The sequence below is a fragment of the Ochotona curzoniae genome, unplaced genomic scaffold (genome assembly GCF_017591425.1).
Source record: "Ochotona curzoniae isolate NIBS_2020 unplaced genomic scaffold, NIBS_Ocur_1.0 scaffold_3835, whole genome shotgun sequence".
NCBI lineage: Eukaryota > Metazoa > Chordata > Mammalia > Lagomorpha > Ochotonidae > Ochotona > Ochotona curzoniae.
In genome coordinates, this window is record NW_024467114.1 from 21,936,265 (window position 1) to 21,955,391 (window position 19,127).

Consider the following 19,127-nt stretch of genomic DNA (forward strand, 5'->3'; position numbering starts at 1 on the left):
ATATACATTGGTGGCTGTCACATTTTGTTGAATTCATCCCTGAATAATTATACAATGACTGTAACAGTTTTGGTCTTAATGCCTATTTTGTGTGATAGGAATATTGACTGCCCCTCACTCTTGATCTTCATTGCATGGAATATCTTTTCCTCTGCTTTGACTTTGTGTATATATTTGAAGTGTGTTTCTTTCATGCAGCATATAGACGGGTCTCGTGGTTTAATCTCTTCATTCAGCTTGTTTCTTTTAACTGCAATATTTATTAAGTAATGACTTGGTCTTAACATTTCACCACAAACATTTCTATATTTAAAATTTCCTTTCTTTACTAGATTGCCTAACTTCACATTCTTTCATGATGCTATCTTTGTTAGTGTATAGTACATCCTTACGCAATATATATAAGGCTGGCTAGCTGGTAAATAATTGCTTCACTTTTTGCTTGCCTTGGAAGGTCTTTGTTTCACCTTCATTTGTAAATGAGAGGTTTACAGGGTAAAATATTCTGAGTTTGCAGGGATTTTGTGGGGGTTTTTTGTTTGTTTGAAATCTGTCAGTTCAGTTGGAAATTCTTTGAAGGTCATTTGGCATTTGTCTCATAGGATACTATTGTCTCTAGGATACTTTGCAGTCAAACTTACAAAAGTAAAACAATGTGTTATGCTGAAAGATCTTTTCTGACCATAACTACTTGGGGTTCTATGTGCTTCCTGGTTTTGGCTGTCCATATCTTTGCCATGTGGAGAAATCTGCCAGTATTTCACATTTCCAAATACATTTCCAATACATGTTCAAACCATCGTGGTTTTTTTTTTCTCCTACCTTCAGGAACTTCTAAAACATTTTTCTGCCCCCACTATCTCCTCTTCTTTTTATCTGAGGTATCTCAAGAGACTTATGCCTCACCAAATCAGATGCTAAGGCTCTCCATGGTCATTCTTTAAAAGACATTTTGAACTCTTCATTTATAATATTATTTCTCTCCCGTATGTTTGTAGAATTTCTCATTCATGTTATGTGAGATTCCCTTGTTTCGTATTGCCTTCCTGATTTGTTTCCCATATTTCTACATTGATTCTATGCATTTGGGGAATCAGTTGTTCATCCCTGAAGCTTACACCAGAGACGCAGAAGTGTGTGCTGGGTTAACCCAGGGTCCAGAGCGACATCCAAGTTACTTGTAGTGGATCTCCTTGAACTGTGGTCAGTAGGGGGAGGGGATATTGATGATTAGCATGTTCATAGCCTGGGCCATTCTCTGTGCCAAGATCAGCCAGCTGATTTCACTACCTAGAGTGAGCTCACAGTGCCTGCCCACGCAACCAGAGCACTGATGCTCTCGAGTGTGACAGCTGAGCCCTCTGCAAGTTCTGTCCCCATCGCTCAGTGAGCTCCAAGCTTCTAGAGCTAGGTAGAGCAAGTTCCCAGGACCACAACCACATCCTACTAATTTCTCAGTTCTGTGGCCAGTGCAGAACCTCCACATCACAAAACACAGGACATCCCTCTCCATCCTAGGAGCTGCCCCATTCCCAGTGTGCACCACTGACATGCAGCACAGAAGTGGGTTGTAGCTGCTTGTCACCAGTTGGGCACTTTTGTCAGGGGAGGGAAGGAATGTGGGCTTCTTCCCAGAGCTAAGTGGACACTTCTCACCAGCTCTCAGACTGGATTGAGAACCAAGGAATTCCCCTCTGTAGAAACCACAAGTGGTTTATTTTTACTTGAATGGTAAAGGGAGAAAAGGAGGACAGAGGGAGAGGAGATATGCTCCATCCACCGGCTTACTCCCCAGATAGCTGCAGTATCCAGAGCTGGGCCAGGCTGACGCCGAGAGACAGAAGCTCTATCCTCATCACCCACATGGGTGCAAGGCACTTGGGCCAATCTCTAGCTGCTTTTGCAGGCAAGTTACGCAGGGAACTGGATTGGAAGCAGAGCTACTGCTCCTTGAACCAAAGGACGTTAGTGTTGCAAGCAGTAGCATAACCAGCTGCACCACCAGGCCTGCCTCTAGCTCTTCGGTTTTCTATTATGGAAAATAAGGGACAGAATCAGAAAAGTAAAGTGAAGGATTAAGGTAATAGGTAAAAGGAGAGTAATTACAGACCTGAGAAACCAAGTTAAAGATAGTTACTTCAAAAGACACACACAGATTAAGACACGAATGATCGGCAGAGAAAGGAGTACAAAGGCAAGCACAAGGACACGGGTACAAAAACATTTCTAGGAAATGGATTCAGAACAAGGTTAACACACTGTCTTCTGCTGAATGAATCTGTAGGCATTGTGATGCAGCATGCTGTTATGCTGGAGGGGCTTGTGCTATGGCCTGGTAGGTTAGACCTCTACCTGTGGTGCCAGCATCCTCTATAGGCACTGTTGCAGGTCTAGACTGCTCTACTTCCCATCCAGCCCCCTCCTCATGGCCTGATAAAGCAGCAGATGATCACTCAAGCCTTAAGGCCCCTGCACCCATGTGGGAGACCTGGAAGAAGCTCCTGGTTTTGGACTGGCCCAGCTCCAGCTATTATGACCATTTGGAGACTGGCCCAGTGGGTAGAAGATTCTCTCTCTGCAAATCTAGGAATGATGGCTAATTTATCTTCTGCGGGTTCTTGAATTCTAACACATAAGAAAACCAGGACCCACTCCCAAGGCTGTATTGAATAAATCAGTCTCAAAACTACTGAAAATTGACAATTTTACTTTATTAAGGTTTTTATATATAATAAAAAATTTAAATATCTGTGCTTTTATAACAGATTTTTACAAGGTGTTACCCACTGGGATTATAAGATATACTTGCTAATATACTTGCTTCATCAAATATCTTAACATTTTTGTACTCGAAAACTTACTTTCTACTTTCAACTGGTCAGAATCAAAGGAAAGTTCTGTAACGTTTCTTATATTTATGGGATAATCATTCAAATTTTGCCGGGGAATAACAAAGCTTTCAATTCCTTTCCTTTGAAAAAATATTAAAAATTCACTCTATCATTCAGATTATAAACCAAGTCCAATATGTAGTTGGACAATGAGATGCTTTATTAAACTGGATGCATGCACTATTTATAAATTCTGTGAAAAAAGGGGGTAGCAAATAATTTTTGCATCCACAATTCTGTTTATCAGTCCATCCAGATACTGTGTGAGCTCAGTATTTCCTCTAAGCGTAGTGGTGACCAAGGCGGCAGCAGCGCTTTCTGGCAAGACCAAGATGAATGTGATCTCTAACTTGACTTGCCCTCAGCATTGCAGTTAGGTCCTTCTCGGAAAGTGCAAGTCCTGACCTGCTTCTCTGGCTGGTTGTCGCAAAGCACCTGAGCCAATCCTACTCCTAGGTGTGGATGTGCGTGAGGAAGTGGGCTCTGCTGCTCCAAACAGCATGGCTGAATCTATTCTGAGACTCCCTGGAGGGTCGGATCCTCTGAAACGAGACAGAGAGAACCTGTGAAGGAAGACAGGAATCGACAAGTGCCCAATTCAGCTGTGCCAATGGTAGGGACAAGGGAAGCCGAAGAAGCCGGAATATGACCAGCTTGTCCAGATGCACCCTGATGGGGCAGAAGCTGATCCAACTGTCTGTCCCCTGTGGGGGCCAACCCTCCTCTTACCAGGCATGGGCGTCTGTGTACTGAGGTGTCTGTGGTTTGTAAACAGTTCTGCAGTGTCTTGATCGAGTGCTCTTTCCTCTAGGTCTGATTCTGGGATCGGAGTACAGCCACCTAGGTGAAAAATACAGACGGTATCTGAAACAGCAAGGAAGAGAATCTGCCTCTGCACGGCAGCCACAGCTTTGGAATGTACTTGCCGTAAAGATAACAAATGATGTGACAACAGCCTTCGGGAGGAGACCAGAAAGAATCATCTCGAACGTCTGTCTTTGGTGAAAATACAGGGCTGAGTTATTGCTCCCGAAGACATGTTATACTGATTATGACTTGGCTACAGCAGCAATACGACTGCCTTTAAATTTATCCTTTCTAAAGTCAGAAAGGACAAAACCTATACCATATGTGATATCCATAACGTTATGGCCCCTCCACGGGAATTCCGTGTAATACCGTAGCATCCGAAACTATCCAAGAAACAGAGCACATGGCCCACGTGGGAAAGGACCCCTGCTTGAGCAGCGAGGAGAGCTGCTGGGACTCCGAGATGGTGATGTGATGCTGTTTCTCCAGGATTAGTCCATCCTTGAAGGCTAACTCCCTGCGGCACAAGCAAACACTTCATAATTCAACAGCAAAGCCATGAGCTTCACCATGGATGAGTGCAATCCAAAGGTGACTTGAAGATGAGCTGCCACTGCCGAGCTGTGGATATGAGGGGCCTAAGGCATTTGACTTCATCCACCAAATTCGTATCTGGGAAGGCTGCGCCATGTGAGAATTTACTTGCTTTGACTAATTTGTCATCACTTCCTGGAAATGCACTAACATGTTTGTGTAACGTATACATGGTCCCCCACCCATGCCAAGCCATTTTTCTTGTTAATGAAGTGTGATTTCTTTTTCCAAGGTTTGTCACACTCTGAGTCCAAAACCGTGAGCTTGGCTTTCTGCAGGAGGGGTGTAGCAAGCCTGGCAGCATTCTAAGTGAAGGTGGTTGTCACCAGCACTGGTTTGAAAATGACATTCTTCACCCAGGAGGGAGTTGCCAGGGTGCTGATCTGATGGCAGATGGACACACCTTGCCATCCCTCCCTCCCACCGCCTCTGAGGCATGGATGCTGAGGTAAGCATGAGAGCACATTTCCACAGACTGGAGATTTGACCCCCAAGTGTCCCAGAGCAGGAGGCTTGGAGTTACCCATCAACATGAGGGTGCTCACCCAGCTCCATATGAAGATGGCCAGGGCCCCCGTGGATCATGGCACCAAGTAACTACCCCTACAAAGTACTTCTTACATGCTGGACACCTTGCTCATTTAATTCCTCATGAACCACAGATCATTCATTTAACACTTAAGAAGGCTGAGGTCTCATGGCTCAGGACAGCTGCAGAGGCCTAGAGCCTTCAGAGAAGCCCAACAACGGCCCCTTCCTTCCCCTCCTTTACCCTCATCCAACAGATGAAAGAAAGACAAGGGTGGAGGCCACAGAGAGGGAGGTCCTGTGAGACTCATGACAGGGAAGACAAAAGGAAAGGGCTCCTGGACCCAAGCAAAACAGCAAGCGAAGGGCCTGGCTTCTTGCAGACCCACAGATCAGACCGGGGCACCTTCTGTGGCCGAGCAGGATGAACACAGGTACATCCACACACCAGGAAAGTGCAGGGGGAGAAGCGGTGTTCCCCAGCATCAGGTGTGAAAATAATGACCATGGTGGGGAGAGGAGTGGAGAGGCAGGTCTCTACGGACTGCCCAACTGGGTAAAGGACAAGATTTACCAAACACTTCTTAGCCAGCTACTCTGGACAAACAAGAATGGGACTTCTGCTTTCCTCTTTGCTTTGTCCCAAGTCTGGTGTTCTGTCCCTTGAGTGCAGACAGTAGGTCCCTCAGACTTTTTTAGGACTCCCTGCTTCTAGTCCATGCCCTCTGTAGAGCCTGACCTGTCACCTGCCCTGAGTTTGTCAACCACCTTTCTTTGAATACCTCCATGCAGCCAGACTGGCCAACCATTCACCCTGGGTTCTGGCCACTTCCAGTGGGCAATGGGAGGGAAGAAGGCAGAGAGTACCCTTTTTTTCTGCTAGGGACTCCCTTTTCAGACCTCCAGAGCAGTGCTGAGTGAGTGTACCTGGCCCTGTGATTCTCGTCCTGACTGTGTAAGAAGTGATCAGCAGGGTGGGTGGGACCATTTTACCTTACTGTGCATCAGCCCTTGGTCCTCACTCTTGCTCCCCCCTAAGCTGGTGCTTCTCAAATAAGCTGTCATTATTTAACTCCTTGACTCAGGCTTGGTTCTCTTGCAGAGCTCACCAATAGTGGAAGCAGTTCTAAAATGTATGCCTTCGAGATGGAATGGTAAAGTTACTTTGGTCACTCACTGGTAAGAACGAGAGACTGCCTGGCTGGACAGGAGAAGAGATGACATTATCGTGGTAAGCATATGAGAGTTTCTTACAAAGTGAATGAAAATGTGGAGGTGGGGGTTGTGGCACAGTGGAATAAACTACCTCTTGATCTTCCAGCAGCTTGGCTTCCAATATAGCTTCCTACTCATGTGGCTGGGAGGGCAACAGAAGCCTCACGTTATTGAGCCTTCATCATCCACATGGGACACCAGGATGGAATTTCTGGCTCCTGACTTCAACTTGGGCCATCCTGGTTACTGCAGCCATTTAGGGAGTAAAGCCAGGTGATAAAATTTCTCTCTCTGCTGCTCTTCCAAATAAATAAATCTTTGAGAAAGGAAAAAATTTGTATTATAAAAACACTAGGCATGGGTACCAATTTTCATTTGAAAGGAGATCTCCCATCTGCTGCTTTACTCCTCAAATGGCCACAATGGCCAGACCTTGGCCAACTCATAATCAGAAGCCAAGAGCTTCTTCCAGGTCTCCCATATGGATACAGAGGCCCAAAGACTGGAGCCATTCTCTGCTGCTTTCCCAGTCCACAAGCGGGGAGCAGCCAGGACATGGATTGATGTTTATATGGGATGTCAGTGTAACAGGCAGATGATCAGTTTACTATGCCACCATGCTGCCCCAAGATTATAATTTTTTTTCTTTTACAGTCACAAAAATAAACCTTCAAATCTATGAACATACTGAATTACTCTCACATGGGAAGGGCAAGGTAGGCAACAATAACTGAGCCTGAATTCTCCATCTTCTTGCTATTAAAGAAAATACACATTTTAGCACTCTTGTATCTGCTACTTGACTTTACAGGCTGAGTTTCAGGCCTGCTAGAATGTCTCAATTTGTTAAATGAAATGAAGAGATTATGTCATTTTTCCAAAGGTCAGAAAGCAAGTCTAAATATCCCTGTAATAAAGCTCTCTGTGCTACGGCAAAAGGACCCATTCCCCACATGTCTAACTTATCCAAATCGATCCTTTCGTAAAACACGTAAGGAATTATTTATTATTATTTTTTTAAGACACTAGTTCTCAGGTTTTAGTGTTCAGATTCTACAGTTATAAAAAAGGCTCCATCACAACTTTACACTTATCTTCAGGTAAGAAAAACTTTGCCATTAGATGCCAGCCTATGGTCTGCTTTATTCATTGTGACACTTAGAATTAAGGTTCAAGCGACAGATTAATGCTGGCACCGATACTAGCTTCTCACACTTCTCTATGGTCCTTCTTAACCATCTAGCTGGTGGTCCCCTCTCTAGCTATCAAAGTGTTGAGCATATGCCTTCTTGCCTGGTCCCCTAGCCGCTGCTGCTTCCCTTCTGTGCTCCCTGATAAGGCGGAGTTTGACGAAGGCAATACAGCATCCTGACTCAAAACCCCACCTGCACTTCCTCGAGGGAAATGATGTCTATGGTAATTTCCTGTGGGAGCCTCTTACAATTAGGTGTTCAGAACACTTCTGGAGCCATTCTGGAAATCCAGCTCTGTATGTGACATTGTAATATCTGAAAACATCAAGAATATGTTATGAATTAGCAGCAGCATAAAAGCATTTGTAAACAGCTTCTAATTTATAAGTGATTCTATCGCAGTAAGTTTAAAAAATGCCCTTTAGGCACTTCATTCTACCTATGGCTGGGTTCTTAATTATGTGGATGACCATCTGTTTACTGTATCTTGCTGTCAAAATGTCTACATTGATAACACATTAATACATACAGCAAAACTCATTTAGTTAAGTGGGAAATGTACCTAAAATTCTGACTGAATAGGAGTTCCCCTTATATTAGGTAACACAAAGCTGGGACTTTCTAGGAATTCCAAGTTATCTTAAACCTGTCTTGACATTAAAAAGCAAACTATAAAATAGTTTAACTTCCTCTTACTAAGTAGAACATTTTATAGGCAAGGGAACTACACAAAGGAATTTCCTGCTGTTGGGAAAACAACAGCAAAAAGAATGCCGACCCTCCCTGCAGGTTTGTATTATCGAGTTGTAACTCAGAGGTACTGAGTTCATAAGGTTAAGATGGAGAGGGAGGTGAAAATGTGACTGACCTCAAAAATACAAGAGGTCAAAACCAGCATGCAGGGCAGGCCACAGTTAGCTGCAAACTCCAGCTGCCTTCCATGGGAAAGAAATGGAAAGTCTTCATCTTCAGCATTTTCCCCATTTTGATAGAAATATGGCCACTGTGTTCAACTCCAAATGTAACCAACATGATATCACAAACTTTGGACCTGCAAAAAGCTATACTGTGGCACAGCATTTTACCGTTCAAACTCGGATAACCTCTTACTAACTCACTAACCAGAGTACAGGAAACAAATGATTAGGAAGCAAGAGGTTTAAGGCTCCTTAATGGAATTAAAAGTTTAAGTTTTTGTACTCCAGCTTTTCTTAAGCATGCATTTTTTCATGAACTTTTTAATGATTTAAATGTAATTTATTTGGTAAACTAAAGTACCAAGTAAGTAAGTCTACTTGGTCTAACTTTTCATAATGGCTGTATTTAACAACTGACTCCCAAGATTATTTGAAAATGGACAGCCCATTCCCACTACTATGTAGTGTATGTGCCAGTCAAATAGAGCCAGTGCAGGGGGTTAGTGTGGGTCATACTTAAGTTGAAACCATGAACCTCCCAGCTGCTGGTAGGTCTCAGGACGGGGCGTCTCATGCCTGGATCCCAGACATCAGCCACCATGTGCACATGGTGAGATGTCCCTGGGCCTGCCTGGGCTCCGGGGGGCTGCACCCTTCGGGGTGAGTACACCGAGGGGGGAGGTCTGCATGACTGGGCAGGTCCGGGGCCCACCCGCCACCCTCATTGCGTGGTGAATGGGATTGGGGAGGGGCGCAACCTTGGACCTGGGAGTTTAAACTTCCAGCAGCCTCCAGGCTGCTGGTGGGTCTCAGGAGTGGGAGAGTTGAAACCATGGCTCAGTATTTATTACCTACATGGCTTTGTCTGTCTTTCTCCAGTAAATTTGAGAAGAAAACAAATAGAACTATCACACACAGAGACTAGCTCAGGCTACACTGAGACTGAAGACAGAAACCAGGTCTTCCACAATGAGGGGCATGCAGTATTTCTGAATGGTGGGCATATAGAATAATACATGGCACATTCTATCACTAATGTCCAACACATCCGGAACTGTGGGCAGCACATAGGACACTCATCACCCTCTCACTTGGACTGCTTTCATTGGCAGAGGTGCACCTTCTGCACCATCTTTGGACACTCAAAGGACTGTAGTTCTTCATTAGCTGGTATCAGGACAGAGGGTCAAGGACAGTAATGATGCCCCTGACTAACATCATAGAGCTGGTTCTTGTTCCCCTGCTTCCTCTACCACTGGAGCTTTCTCAGGAACACCTCTTGTTTCCAGGAAGATCTTAATGGATTTGCTGGCGAGCTGACTGTCCTGACTAGTACTTCTTTTGCAATGATACAGAAAAGTCATACAGTTGGCAAGCTGCTCTTTGGGTATAATGAAGACTGCTGGCTTATTTTCTTGCAGCAGTGACCTTTGCAATCAACTGATGTATGTTTCAGAGTGCCCATTCCTTAAGGAAGGCCCTCTTTTCTCCATATATCTAAGAGGAATCAGACAAGGAGATACTTTAAGAGAATCATAAATGACTACAGATTCTGCTCTGACTTGCCAGCCAAAAATACTGAGTCTGCATTGCCTGAATTTCCACTGAGAACTAAAAACAGCAGAAATCTCAAATATACACCAGGGATATTTTCCTTTTAATCAAGATTTACTTGATGGATAAAGTGGTGTCCCCACCCGACCCCCACCCCCCCCGCCTCCTCTTAGGTTAACATCCAGATTATTTCAGGGGTTTATAATTCATGGTAAAGTGCGAAAATGGCTGTTTTTAAATTATCACATAATTTTAAAAAGAGAGCTTGCCTCAGCGACTCTGAGCTGAAGTGGGTAAGTTTTATACCCACTTTGTGTGAGAGAGTGGGGGCAGGGAATCACTGGTACACGCAGACACAGTCACATAGACAAGAATGGAATACAAGGTAATTCTCCCTCATTCACTTTTCTAATTATTTCAAATACATTTTTCCAGCCCAAGGAGAATGTAGATTATAAATGCAATGTATCCTACTGTATGTTCATGTAACAACTTGGGCCTTGTACTTAGGACTCTTTTTAGAAAAAAGAGAAAGGAGGGGATGTGGATAGGTGGGAAAACGAGGGAGACGGGGGATGAGAAGGGAGAAGGAAGGAGGGAGGGGGACTCAGTGCATTTTGTTTTTCAGTGTATGTTTTTCCACAACAGGATGTGAATTACTGAAAGAATAGATAAAATGTGAGCACAAAAAATGCCAGAAACTAGAAGATGCAAACCAGAATAGGAGGTACCAGTCTAGCTGGGAGGAACCAAAGCTCCAGGAGAGACAAAAGGCGAAAATGTCTGGAGAACACGTGAAGCTGCACTTCTCCAGGTCAGCCCCCTATAACCTCTCTGCTTCCAAACTGGACTTGAGACAAAACAGCACAGTACGTTCCTTGCTTAGACTTCACCCATTCCCTTAACAAAGTGTTATGCCATGCTTACTGGAATGTATGAGAGAGTGTATGGTTGACTGTCCTGCACTTAAGGACCATTTTGGGAAGCTAACATTGCTATGAAATTGAATTTTTAAAGATGTCCCCTGAATGTAGATATTTCTGTAAGAATGCATACATACAGATTGTTAGTAATTACAGCTGGCAGGGGATGTAATGTTTTGTGAACTCGGTTCTTGCACAGAGTGGTAAATCAAGCTGATAGCTGAGAGAGCTGCTATCCGAAGGAGCAACTGCAGGACCTACGGCCCCAGCTTTCTCACCTCTGGTTCCATTCTACCCTTCACTCTGTTGTCACACAGAGGTACACCACTCTCTACCTGGTTAAATTTTATAGTTTTAAGACTACCAGTGGAACATGATGGAAATTCCAGGCATAAACCATTCATCTACAACTGAAATGAAATCAATTCAGGGAGAATGGTGCTCAGTTAAGTAGATATAGGTTTGCAGAAGTAAGATCCAGAATTTTCAATTTATAGAAAAAAATCAACTCTACATGGATCAAGGATATAAAGCTATATACTCAGACACCCTAAAACTAGTAGAGGAAAACATCAGAAGCACTACTAGATATAGGCACTGGCAGAGACTTCTTAGGCAAAGCAAAAATAAGCAACTAGGCCTACATCAAGCTAAAAGCTGCTGTACTGCAGGAGAAACAGTCAAGAGAGGAGACAACCAACAGAACAAGAGAAAATACTCGCATACACCACGGCAGATAGGACTAATATGCAGGACTTACAAAGAACTTTAGCAACTCAACAGCACAAAACAAACAACCCTGTTAAGAAATGGGTAAAGGACATGAACAGATATTTTTCAGAAGACAAAATTTGAAGGGCTAATAACCACATGAAAAAAAAAGTTCAGGTTCTCTAGTTATCATGGGAATGCAAATAAAATACCACAATGAGATTCCACCTAACTCCAGTGAGACTGCCCTATGTTCAGAAACCAATAAACAGCAATTGTTGGTGAGGATGTGGGGGGGAGGGAGAAGCTGCCCTAATCCACTGTTGGTTGGAATGTGAACTAGTGCAACCTTGATGGAAGATGGCTATGAAGATTGCTCAGACAACTGAAAATAGATGTACTATATGACCCATCCATCCCTCTGCTGGGAAAACAGCCAAACAAAATGAAATCTGCAGATGAGAGGTACCTACAATCCCACGTTGATAGCAGCATAATTCTCAATAACTAGTAACACATGAAAACCACCCAGATGCCCATCAACAGATGAATGGATAAAGAAACTATGGTACATTTACTCTATGGAATACTACTCAGCCATAAAAAATGAAATATTACTATTTGCCACAAAACATTCTAGGCTGATGAAATCAGTCCCAAAAGGCCAAATATAATATATTCTCTGGTACATAACTAATGCAAAGTACTAAATATATATGTGAACTGTATAAGGGAAATTATCATACTGGGAAGTAATGGACATTTATAGCATGTGTCAATTCCATTAACAATTGAATGTCTTGCCTGTTGATACAAATAGACCTTTTTAGGCCAGGCATGCCAACCTAAGTGGCTAAAGTCCTCTCCTTGCATGTACCTAGATCCCAGATGGACACTGGTTCAAATGTTGGCTTTTCCACTTCCCTTCAGTTCCCTGCTATGGCCTGGCAAAGCAGGAGAGGACGGCCCAAAGCCTTAGGGCCCTGCACACGTGCAGGAGACCCAGGAAAGAAACTTCTGGCTTCGTATAAGCTCAACTCTGGCCATTGTAGCCATTTAGAGAGTAAACCAGAGGACAGAAGGATCTTTCTGTCTCTCCTCTTTGTAAATCTGCCTTTCCAATAATAAGTAAATCTTTTAAAAAAAAGACCTCTACATTATGATACTATGTTTTCTGCCTTTTTCTTTGTTTACATGATACAATTATATAACAGAAAGTTAAGCTTGTAATAGTGAACTGAGTGATTGTATTACTTGGGGTACAAATAATCAGAGGGAATAATGTGGAATGAAGTAGTAGAGGGATTAAACCCTAAGCTGAGTAAAAAATTTCCTTGAGTTTTAAGTACAAAGTCAGCTTCAAAAGCAGCAAAGCAGAAGAAAATGTCTTTCAATATAGTCTTATACAGTTCCAACATAGAAGTTTTTGTTTTCTATGCTCCTTTAAAAATCCATCCTATAGCTTTTCTTTCTGACTTGCAGAAATCATGCTGACCACATTGATTCTACCCTGCCCACTGGCAACAGAACAACAGTGAGCCCTGGGCAGGCAGGTTCCGTATGATGCCCAGTGGACTGTCTGCAGCTCAGTATTGCTAATACCCGACTCTGATCCTCTTTGCACGGTAAGAACTTAGTGTGCTCAAGACCACGCATGTGCTTGTGTTTGGAAATATTTCCACTTCACACCTCACAGGAGACCCCAAGTGTGTGAATAACAGGGAGTCCGTCGCATTTTAAGAGGTCTAGCATGTGTCTCAACACATTTTAAAAGCCCCATAAAGACTGAACACGAAGTCACTCGGGGTGTTCAGTAAGGGTTCCAGTCACAAAGTCTGGCTTTAAAGCGAGTGGGGTGCTCCCTGGCATTAAGATGTTTCCAAAATTTGGATAAGGAAAGGGGTCTAAGCATTCTTTCAGAAGGACCGCTAGTTAGAATTTAGGTCTATTTCACATAGAGGATTAAGAAATTACAGGAACTTAGCCATTCCCATCCACTGATAATTATGTAAACAGAATGTACTGAGCAGAGAGAGTTCTATTTACAAAAAAGCAAGCACAGTCCATAAATTCTACAGATTGGAATGGATCCAGGTTAAGAATTTCTCCAGATGTCAGTCTCTAAACAGGGCTTCATATAGTGAATTCCCCCATTAGTTGTCTGCAGGAGGCATCTCTGTCCTTTTGGTGGAACGCTGTGCCCCTCTACCACATGTAGGTGGACTACTGTCTGGCCCTACAGACTGTTACAGTTCTGATAAAACAGAATTCAAGGAAAAGAAGCTGGGGTCAGCCCGGCTTCTCCTGATAATGGCAAATAATTATCTTAAAATTACCACTCAGGAACTTGGAACTCTGTTCACTGAGGGAAATGAGAACTCTGTTTGTGCTACATCTGTTTTTCTAACACATTTAGTTCTTAACCTGGAGCACTTGGAAAGACACACACCCAGTAAGAACATAAACATGGAATCTCCTCTCACACAGACGACTCTTATTAAAAAGTCTCCAATCACAATGTTTTCACACATGCTAACAAGGCCATTGAACCCCCTAACTAGGAATACAAAGTATCACCCAGCCATTGGAGGAAGGTTGGGAAGAAGGGAAAATTAATATTTGCTTTTCCTTGCCAATCGATCAAGGTCTGAGGCATGATGCTACAAAGTATGAGATCTACTGTCTTTCATTTTTCCTTACTAATAAGTACAGTTGTTGGTTTTCTTTTCTCATTCAAAAAGTAGGAAATTGTGGTTTTTAATTTCCATTTTGTTTCTAAATCCTAAGGAAATCCAGTTCACCACTGGAAAGACATGATTTTCAAACATTTCCATTTCAAATACTTTCCTAACTCACTCTACAGAGAGCATTGCTCTCTCAAAAGTACACATGCACAAATAAAATGTTATAGCCACAGTTAAGAAAGGAAGCCAATAGTTCTGCAATAATAATTTCTGGAAAAGAAAAAAGACTGCCGTGAAATAAGAAGAGCATAACTCTAGTTTGCCTGGACACCACATCATAAGAGAGCTAGTGTTCCTCCCAGCTTCCCTCTTGCATCAAGTGGCTATTAATTCCCCCAATGATCCTGGCAGCGTTTCTGCAACTGGAGTTTCTTTCCATAGCCCAATTAAAAGGCATCATCTTGACCGAATTGTGTTGTTTTTAATAACGACAGAGTCTAGGTGGTGATTATGAAACGGAGGGTTCAGCTGGGCCACTGGCTCAGAAACAGTTTGAGGGAAGAGAGTAGAGAACACAGCAGCTCCACAGAGTGCCCATTGCAGCATCTGAGGGAAGCGGGCCAAACACCCAGGGCTTGTTCCAAAGCAACTCCATGATGGAGCACTCCATCTGCCTATCCCAGTGTCCCACTGCAGAAAAGGGTGTATCTCAGAAAGGGATAGCCTTGGCACAGGCTGCTGTGTCTTGAGCAACGGCATAAGAAGTCTGGGCCTCAGTTTTCATTCTGTTAAAATGTAGACTAGGGACCGTCTCCCTTTCTGAGATATGAGGATTGCATCAGTTAATGCTGCTGTGGGTACATCAGAATGACTGGCACAGAACAAGTCCCCCAGTAAACGCTAGCTGTTTTCAGTACTGACCTTTATATCATGATGCATTCATTTTTTACAGTGAACAATTACACAAGAAACTGCAAGCTACAAGGACAGCGTGAATTTATACATGTCCCATCCTACTCTTTTATCAGATTGCTTTTTAGAAAGGCAAGTAGACTGGTGGGCCGACAGTTGACAACTGGACCGAGGGGCCGTTGTGAAATTATCATTGGCGTGAAAAATAATCCACATTCCTTTTATAAGGAAATCACTGGTATTCTATCACAGAAGACCACTCATTGATATCACAACAGGAATTTTAAGAGGGCAGCAATACCAATGACCATGACCAGGGACACATAATCGCATTCATTGTTTTCTGCTTACCAGCAGTGCCACTATTACTGAGAAAATGCAAACCCACAAGATAATATGACACAAATGGATAAAACATGAAGATAAAAGGGCACAACAGTGATAGGTTTGCTTTCTCATGGGAAATGGAAATGGCCAGCGCATGAACCTTCAAAGAGGAAGTCTGCTGACCCAGTGTTACTAAACATAGGAGGCAGCCAAGGAACAGAGAAAGAGGGCAATGTATTTAAATGTATGCCTTGAAGGAAGCAAACACCAATTATTTTTATATGACTTGAATTCTCCTAGTGAATACTTTATGGGTGTTGGCAAGTCCTTCTGGAAAAGTAAGGGGTTGTTAAAGAAGGATTCAGTAGCAATGGCTCATCAGTGCTCCAAGAAATAGCTTTTAACAAAGAACCACTTAGCATACACCTTATAATGAAAGAGGACTTTTAAGGATCATTTCTAAAAATGGGAAAACATTATGTTTTCCCCTTAATTTCCATATGATTCTAGAACCTGTGTGATAAAAAAATAGTAAGCTTCCCACAGTAACAGAGGGTGGGAGCAGAGGGGTTTTTTTTTTCTGTTAATCAACAAGTGGGGGCTTAATATATACTTGTTGACTTGAAAAGGAATTCATAAATTTCAGGAAATACGTTACATGAAAAAACTCATCACTTAATAATTTCCCAGCACATTATTCCAGGAGTGTGGGCTGGACACGGTAACTGAGGAAATGACTCCTGTATTCTATCCTGTTTCACATAAAACCTAACCCACTCACTGTGGCAAATGCTTAATATGTCAAATGAGATCTCTGCAGCTCATAACATCTCCCAGAATTCTCCAACTGCTTCAAAAGCACAGTCCGTGAAATAGGCAGAAGTTGAACTCCAGTTCCACCATTATCACTTTAAAAAAAAAAAAGCTATTTACTCTTTCTCTTCCTCTGTGTCATATTCATAACATGGGGATGATTTTCATACCTACATCACAGAATTATTGTAAATATTAAATGAGGTCAAGTGGTTCAGATAGTGCCTGGTTCATCGTAAGTGATCACAACTGCTGCAACAGGAATCATCCTCGTCATTGCCAAATTTTCCTAGTTTGAGTCTCAGATTCTTATAAAAGAGGTGGGGGAAGGGAAGCTCAAGGCAGAATAAGGTAGTGAATACTGTGACGGCCTAAAACAGCAGCTAGAGCTATCTGACCTCCAGGAAAATGAGTTGTTGGGTTAGGTAGTCAAGGAAACTCTTCATTGGTTGTCCAAAACAAAAGCAAGAAACAGTGATCAGCATGAAATAAGAGCTTGGTAAAGAAAGAACAAAGATTGGGGCATAGATAAAGAACCACAACGAACACCACATCAGGAATCGTTTACAACCTCTGGACCCCACTTTCCTGCCAGCATCTCCCTCCACTTCTTTACTCCTCTTGGCAGCGAAACTCCTCTAAAGAACTCTTGATTTACTGCTTCCCATTCTTTTCCTTTCCCTTGTAAATCCACTCCCATCTACTCCTTACCTCAGCTACTCCACAGAACTTCCTCAAGCCCAAGCTGATCTCCCTGCTGCTTGACTGGCTCCGGTTGCTCAGCCTCCTGGCAACACGTGACATGGCTGATCACTCTTTGCTCCACGTCTCTCTTCTACACCCACTCCCTTGCTGACCCTATCTAGTTTTGTGGCCTGAAATAGAATTTTCATGTTGACAACTCCTGACTTTGCAACTCTAGCCCAGATTTCTCTCCCAAACATTAGATGCATATATCCAATTATTTATTCAGTATCTCTACTGGGATATCTAACAGCATCTCAATGTGTCATAAATTTCTTTTTGCATCTTCCCCACAAACCTGCTCCATGCCAAGGCCTTTCCCATCTCAATTCCACCCTTCGGGTTGCTTTAGCCAAAACGCACAGGCTTATTCTGAAGTTCCATCTTCCTCTCCCATCATGTCTGCTCTGAGGAAATTCTTTGTTTCTACATTTAACATACAACACATCAGACTATTTCTCACCACTTAGTGGTATTTCTCATTACTTCTGGCCTGCATTATTGCTAATTCAATAACCCGAATGACCCTCAAGCTGGATGGCCTACTTCTAGGTTTGACATCTTCCATAGCGCTGCGAAGTCTATTTTCAAAGCAGCCGCCAGAAATTTCTTGAAAATGTAACATTGTATATTTCTTATTTTCAGAAATGGTTCTCCTTTCGTCCAGAGGAAAAGCAGAACTCCACCTAAAAGCTATATGTGAGCTGACCCTGTGACCTCATCTTCTGTGCCACCTCACCAGCTTCCTGGCTTGGTGTCACACCGAGGCATCCTGGGCTGGCGGCTGCCTTTACCGGAATGCCTTCTGCACTCTGTGCAGAGATTGCCATTTGAATAAAGTCTACTCTGACCACCCAAATTAAAAATTGTAACCATGGGGCCTGGCATGGTAGCCTCGCAGCTAAAGTCTTCAGGTTGCATGCACCAGGATCCCATATTGACACCGGTTCAAATCTCAGCTGCTCCACTTCCCATCCAATTCCCTGCTTGTGGCCTGGGAAAGCAGTCGAGGACGGCCTAAAGCCTTGGGACCCTGCACCCATGTGGGAGACCCAGAGAGGCTACTGGCTCCTAGGTCCTGGCTTCAGATTGGCTCGGCTCCAGCGTTGCCCTTTGGGGAGTGAATCAGCAAACAGATCATCTTCCTCTCTGTCTCTCCTCCTCTCTGTATAGCCGCCTTCCCAATAAAAATAATATTCTTTAAAAAACTATAATCACAGAGCTCTTTCATTTTCAACATTTTTCTTTCCTTATCACATGACACTTTTTAATCCTAACATTTTCTGACTTACTATGAAATTCACTGCTTTATAATGCCATGCTTCTTGTTTATTTAATCCCCTGATGAGAATAAAAGCCCCCAAAAGATAGGTTGCTGCTGTGTCCCAAGCCCTAGAACGGTGTCTGATGCACACGACACAGCAACTACTTGGTGGCTAGGACAAGTGAATTTAGGCTAAGGGATTTAAAAGGAAGCAACAGAGATAAAACTATGAATTTTTTTTAACACTTACGATGAAGGTACCTCAAAAAGTTTGCAGAAATGGTATTAAAAGCCAAATTTATTTTGGTACCAATTTTTCTGAAATCTAGGCACTGACTTTTTTGGTGACGTTTCCATAGACTTTAAGGACTCCCTCACATTATCCACCTTTGATTTTTCTTGCTGGAAGGACTGGCTGGAGTCACAATAGAATGTAGCACAGCACCATCCATTCCTACTCCCTGGTAATCTGACTGCTTAGTGAACCAAAAAAGATGCTCAAAATTCACTTTGCTGTAGCTGATACACACCAAAATGAAATCCATTGCCAGATGACACATGGAGAATCTGCAAGACTGAGTAGGTGCAACAACAAACCTTCCAGCCCAGAAAAGAAACAGGATCCCAGTGGTAATTTTTGTGGGAGCTAAAGTGAAAAAGAAATAACAGAACTTGTAATTCTAGTTCTTGATAACAGTTATTTGTGGATGAAAGTACTGCAAAGCAAGGTACAGAGACATCTGTCTGCTTGGGAAATTTCTCAAAACTAATGAAAAAGGATCCATCTTATTTCCACTGGGGCATCAGGCTATGGCCTGGAACAGTTTATTTTTCCCAGGCTACTTCAAATCTAAACGTGTTTTAAAAGCAAGCCCAAGGAAAGATTAGATAAACAACTGGACGATGTTTTTTACACGCTGGTAGCATAAACATTTCAAATTCCTCCGTAACTCTTTACTAGCAAATCTCTAATTCCAGAGAAGGTGAAATATCCTTAAAATTTAAACATGACTTTAAATTGTTCACATTTGCTTCCATTTCCATCTT

At 42.8% G+C, this 19,127-nt stretch overlaps 1 protein-coding gene across 1 annotated transcript in view; it reads right to left on the reverse strand.

The window, feature by feature from the left end:
- Positions 1 to 2,638: 2,638 nt before the first annotated feature.
- Positions 2,639 to 19,127, reverse strand: part of BBS9 (Bardet-Biedl syndrome 9) — a 333,069-nt gene continuing 316,580 nt past the window's right edge. The window contains exons 22-23 of the mRNA XM_040965097.1: positions 3,621 to 3,731; positions 2,639 to 3,433 (exon numbers count right to left, since the gene is read on the reverse strand). Coding sequence (XP_040821031.1) covers positions 3,402 to 3,433; positions 3,621 to 3,731 — 143 coding nt within the window. The 3' untranslated portion in view covers positions 2,639 to 3,401. The remainder of the gene's footprint in view (positions 3,434 to 3,620; positions 3,732 to 19,127) is intronic.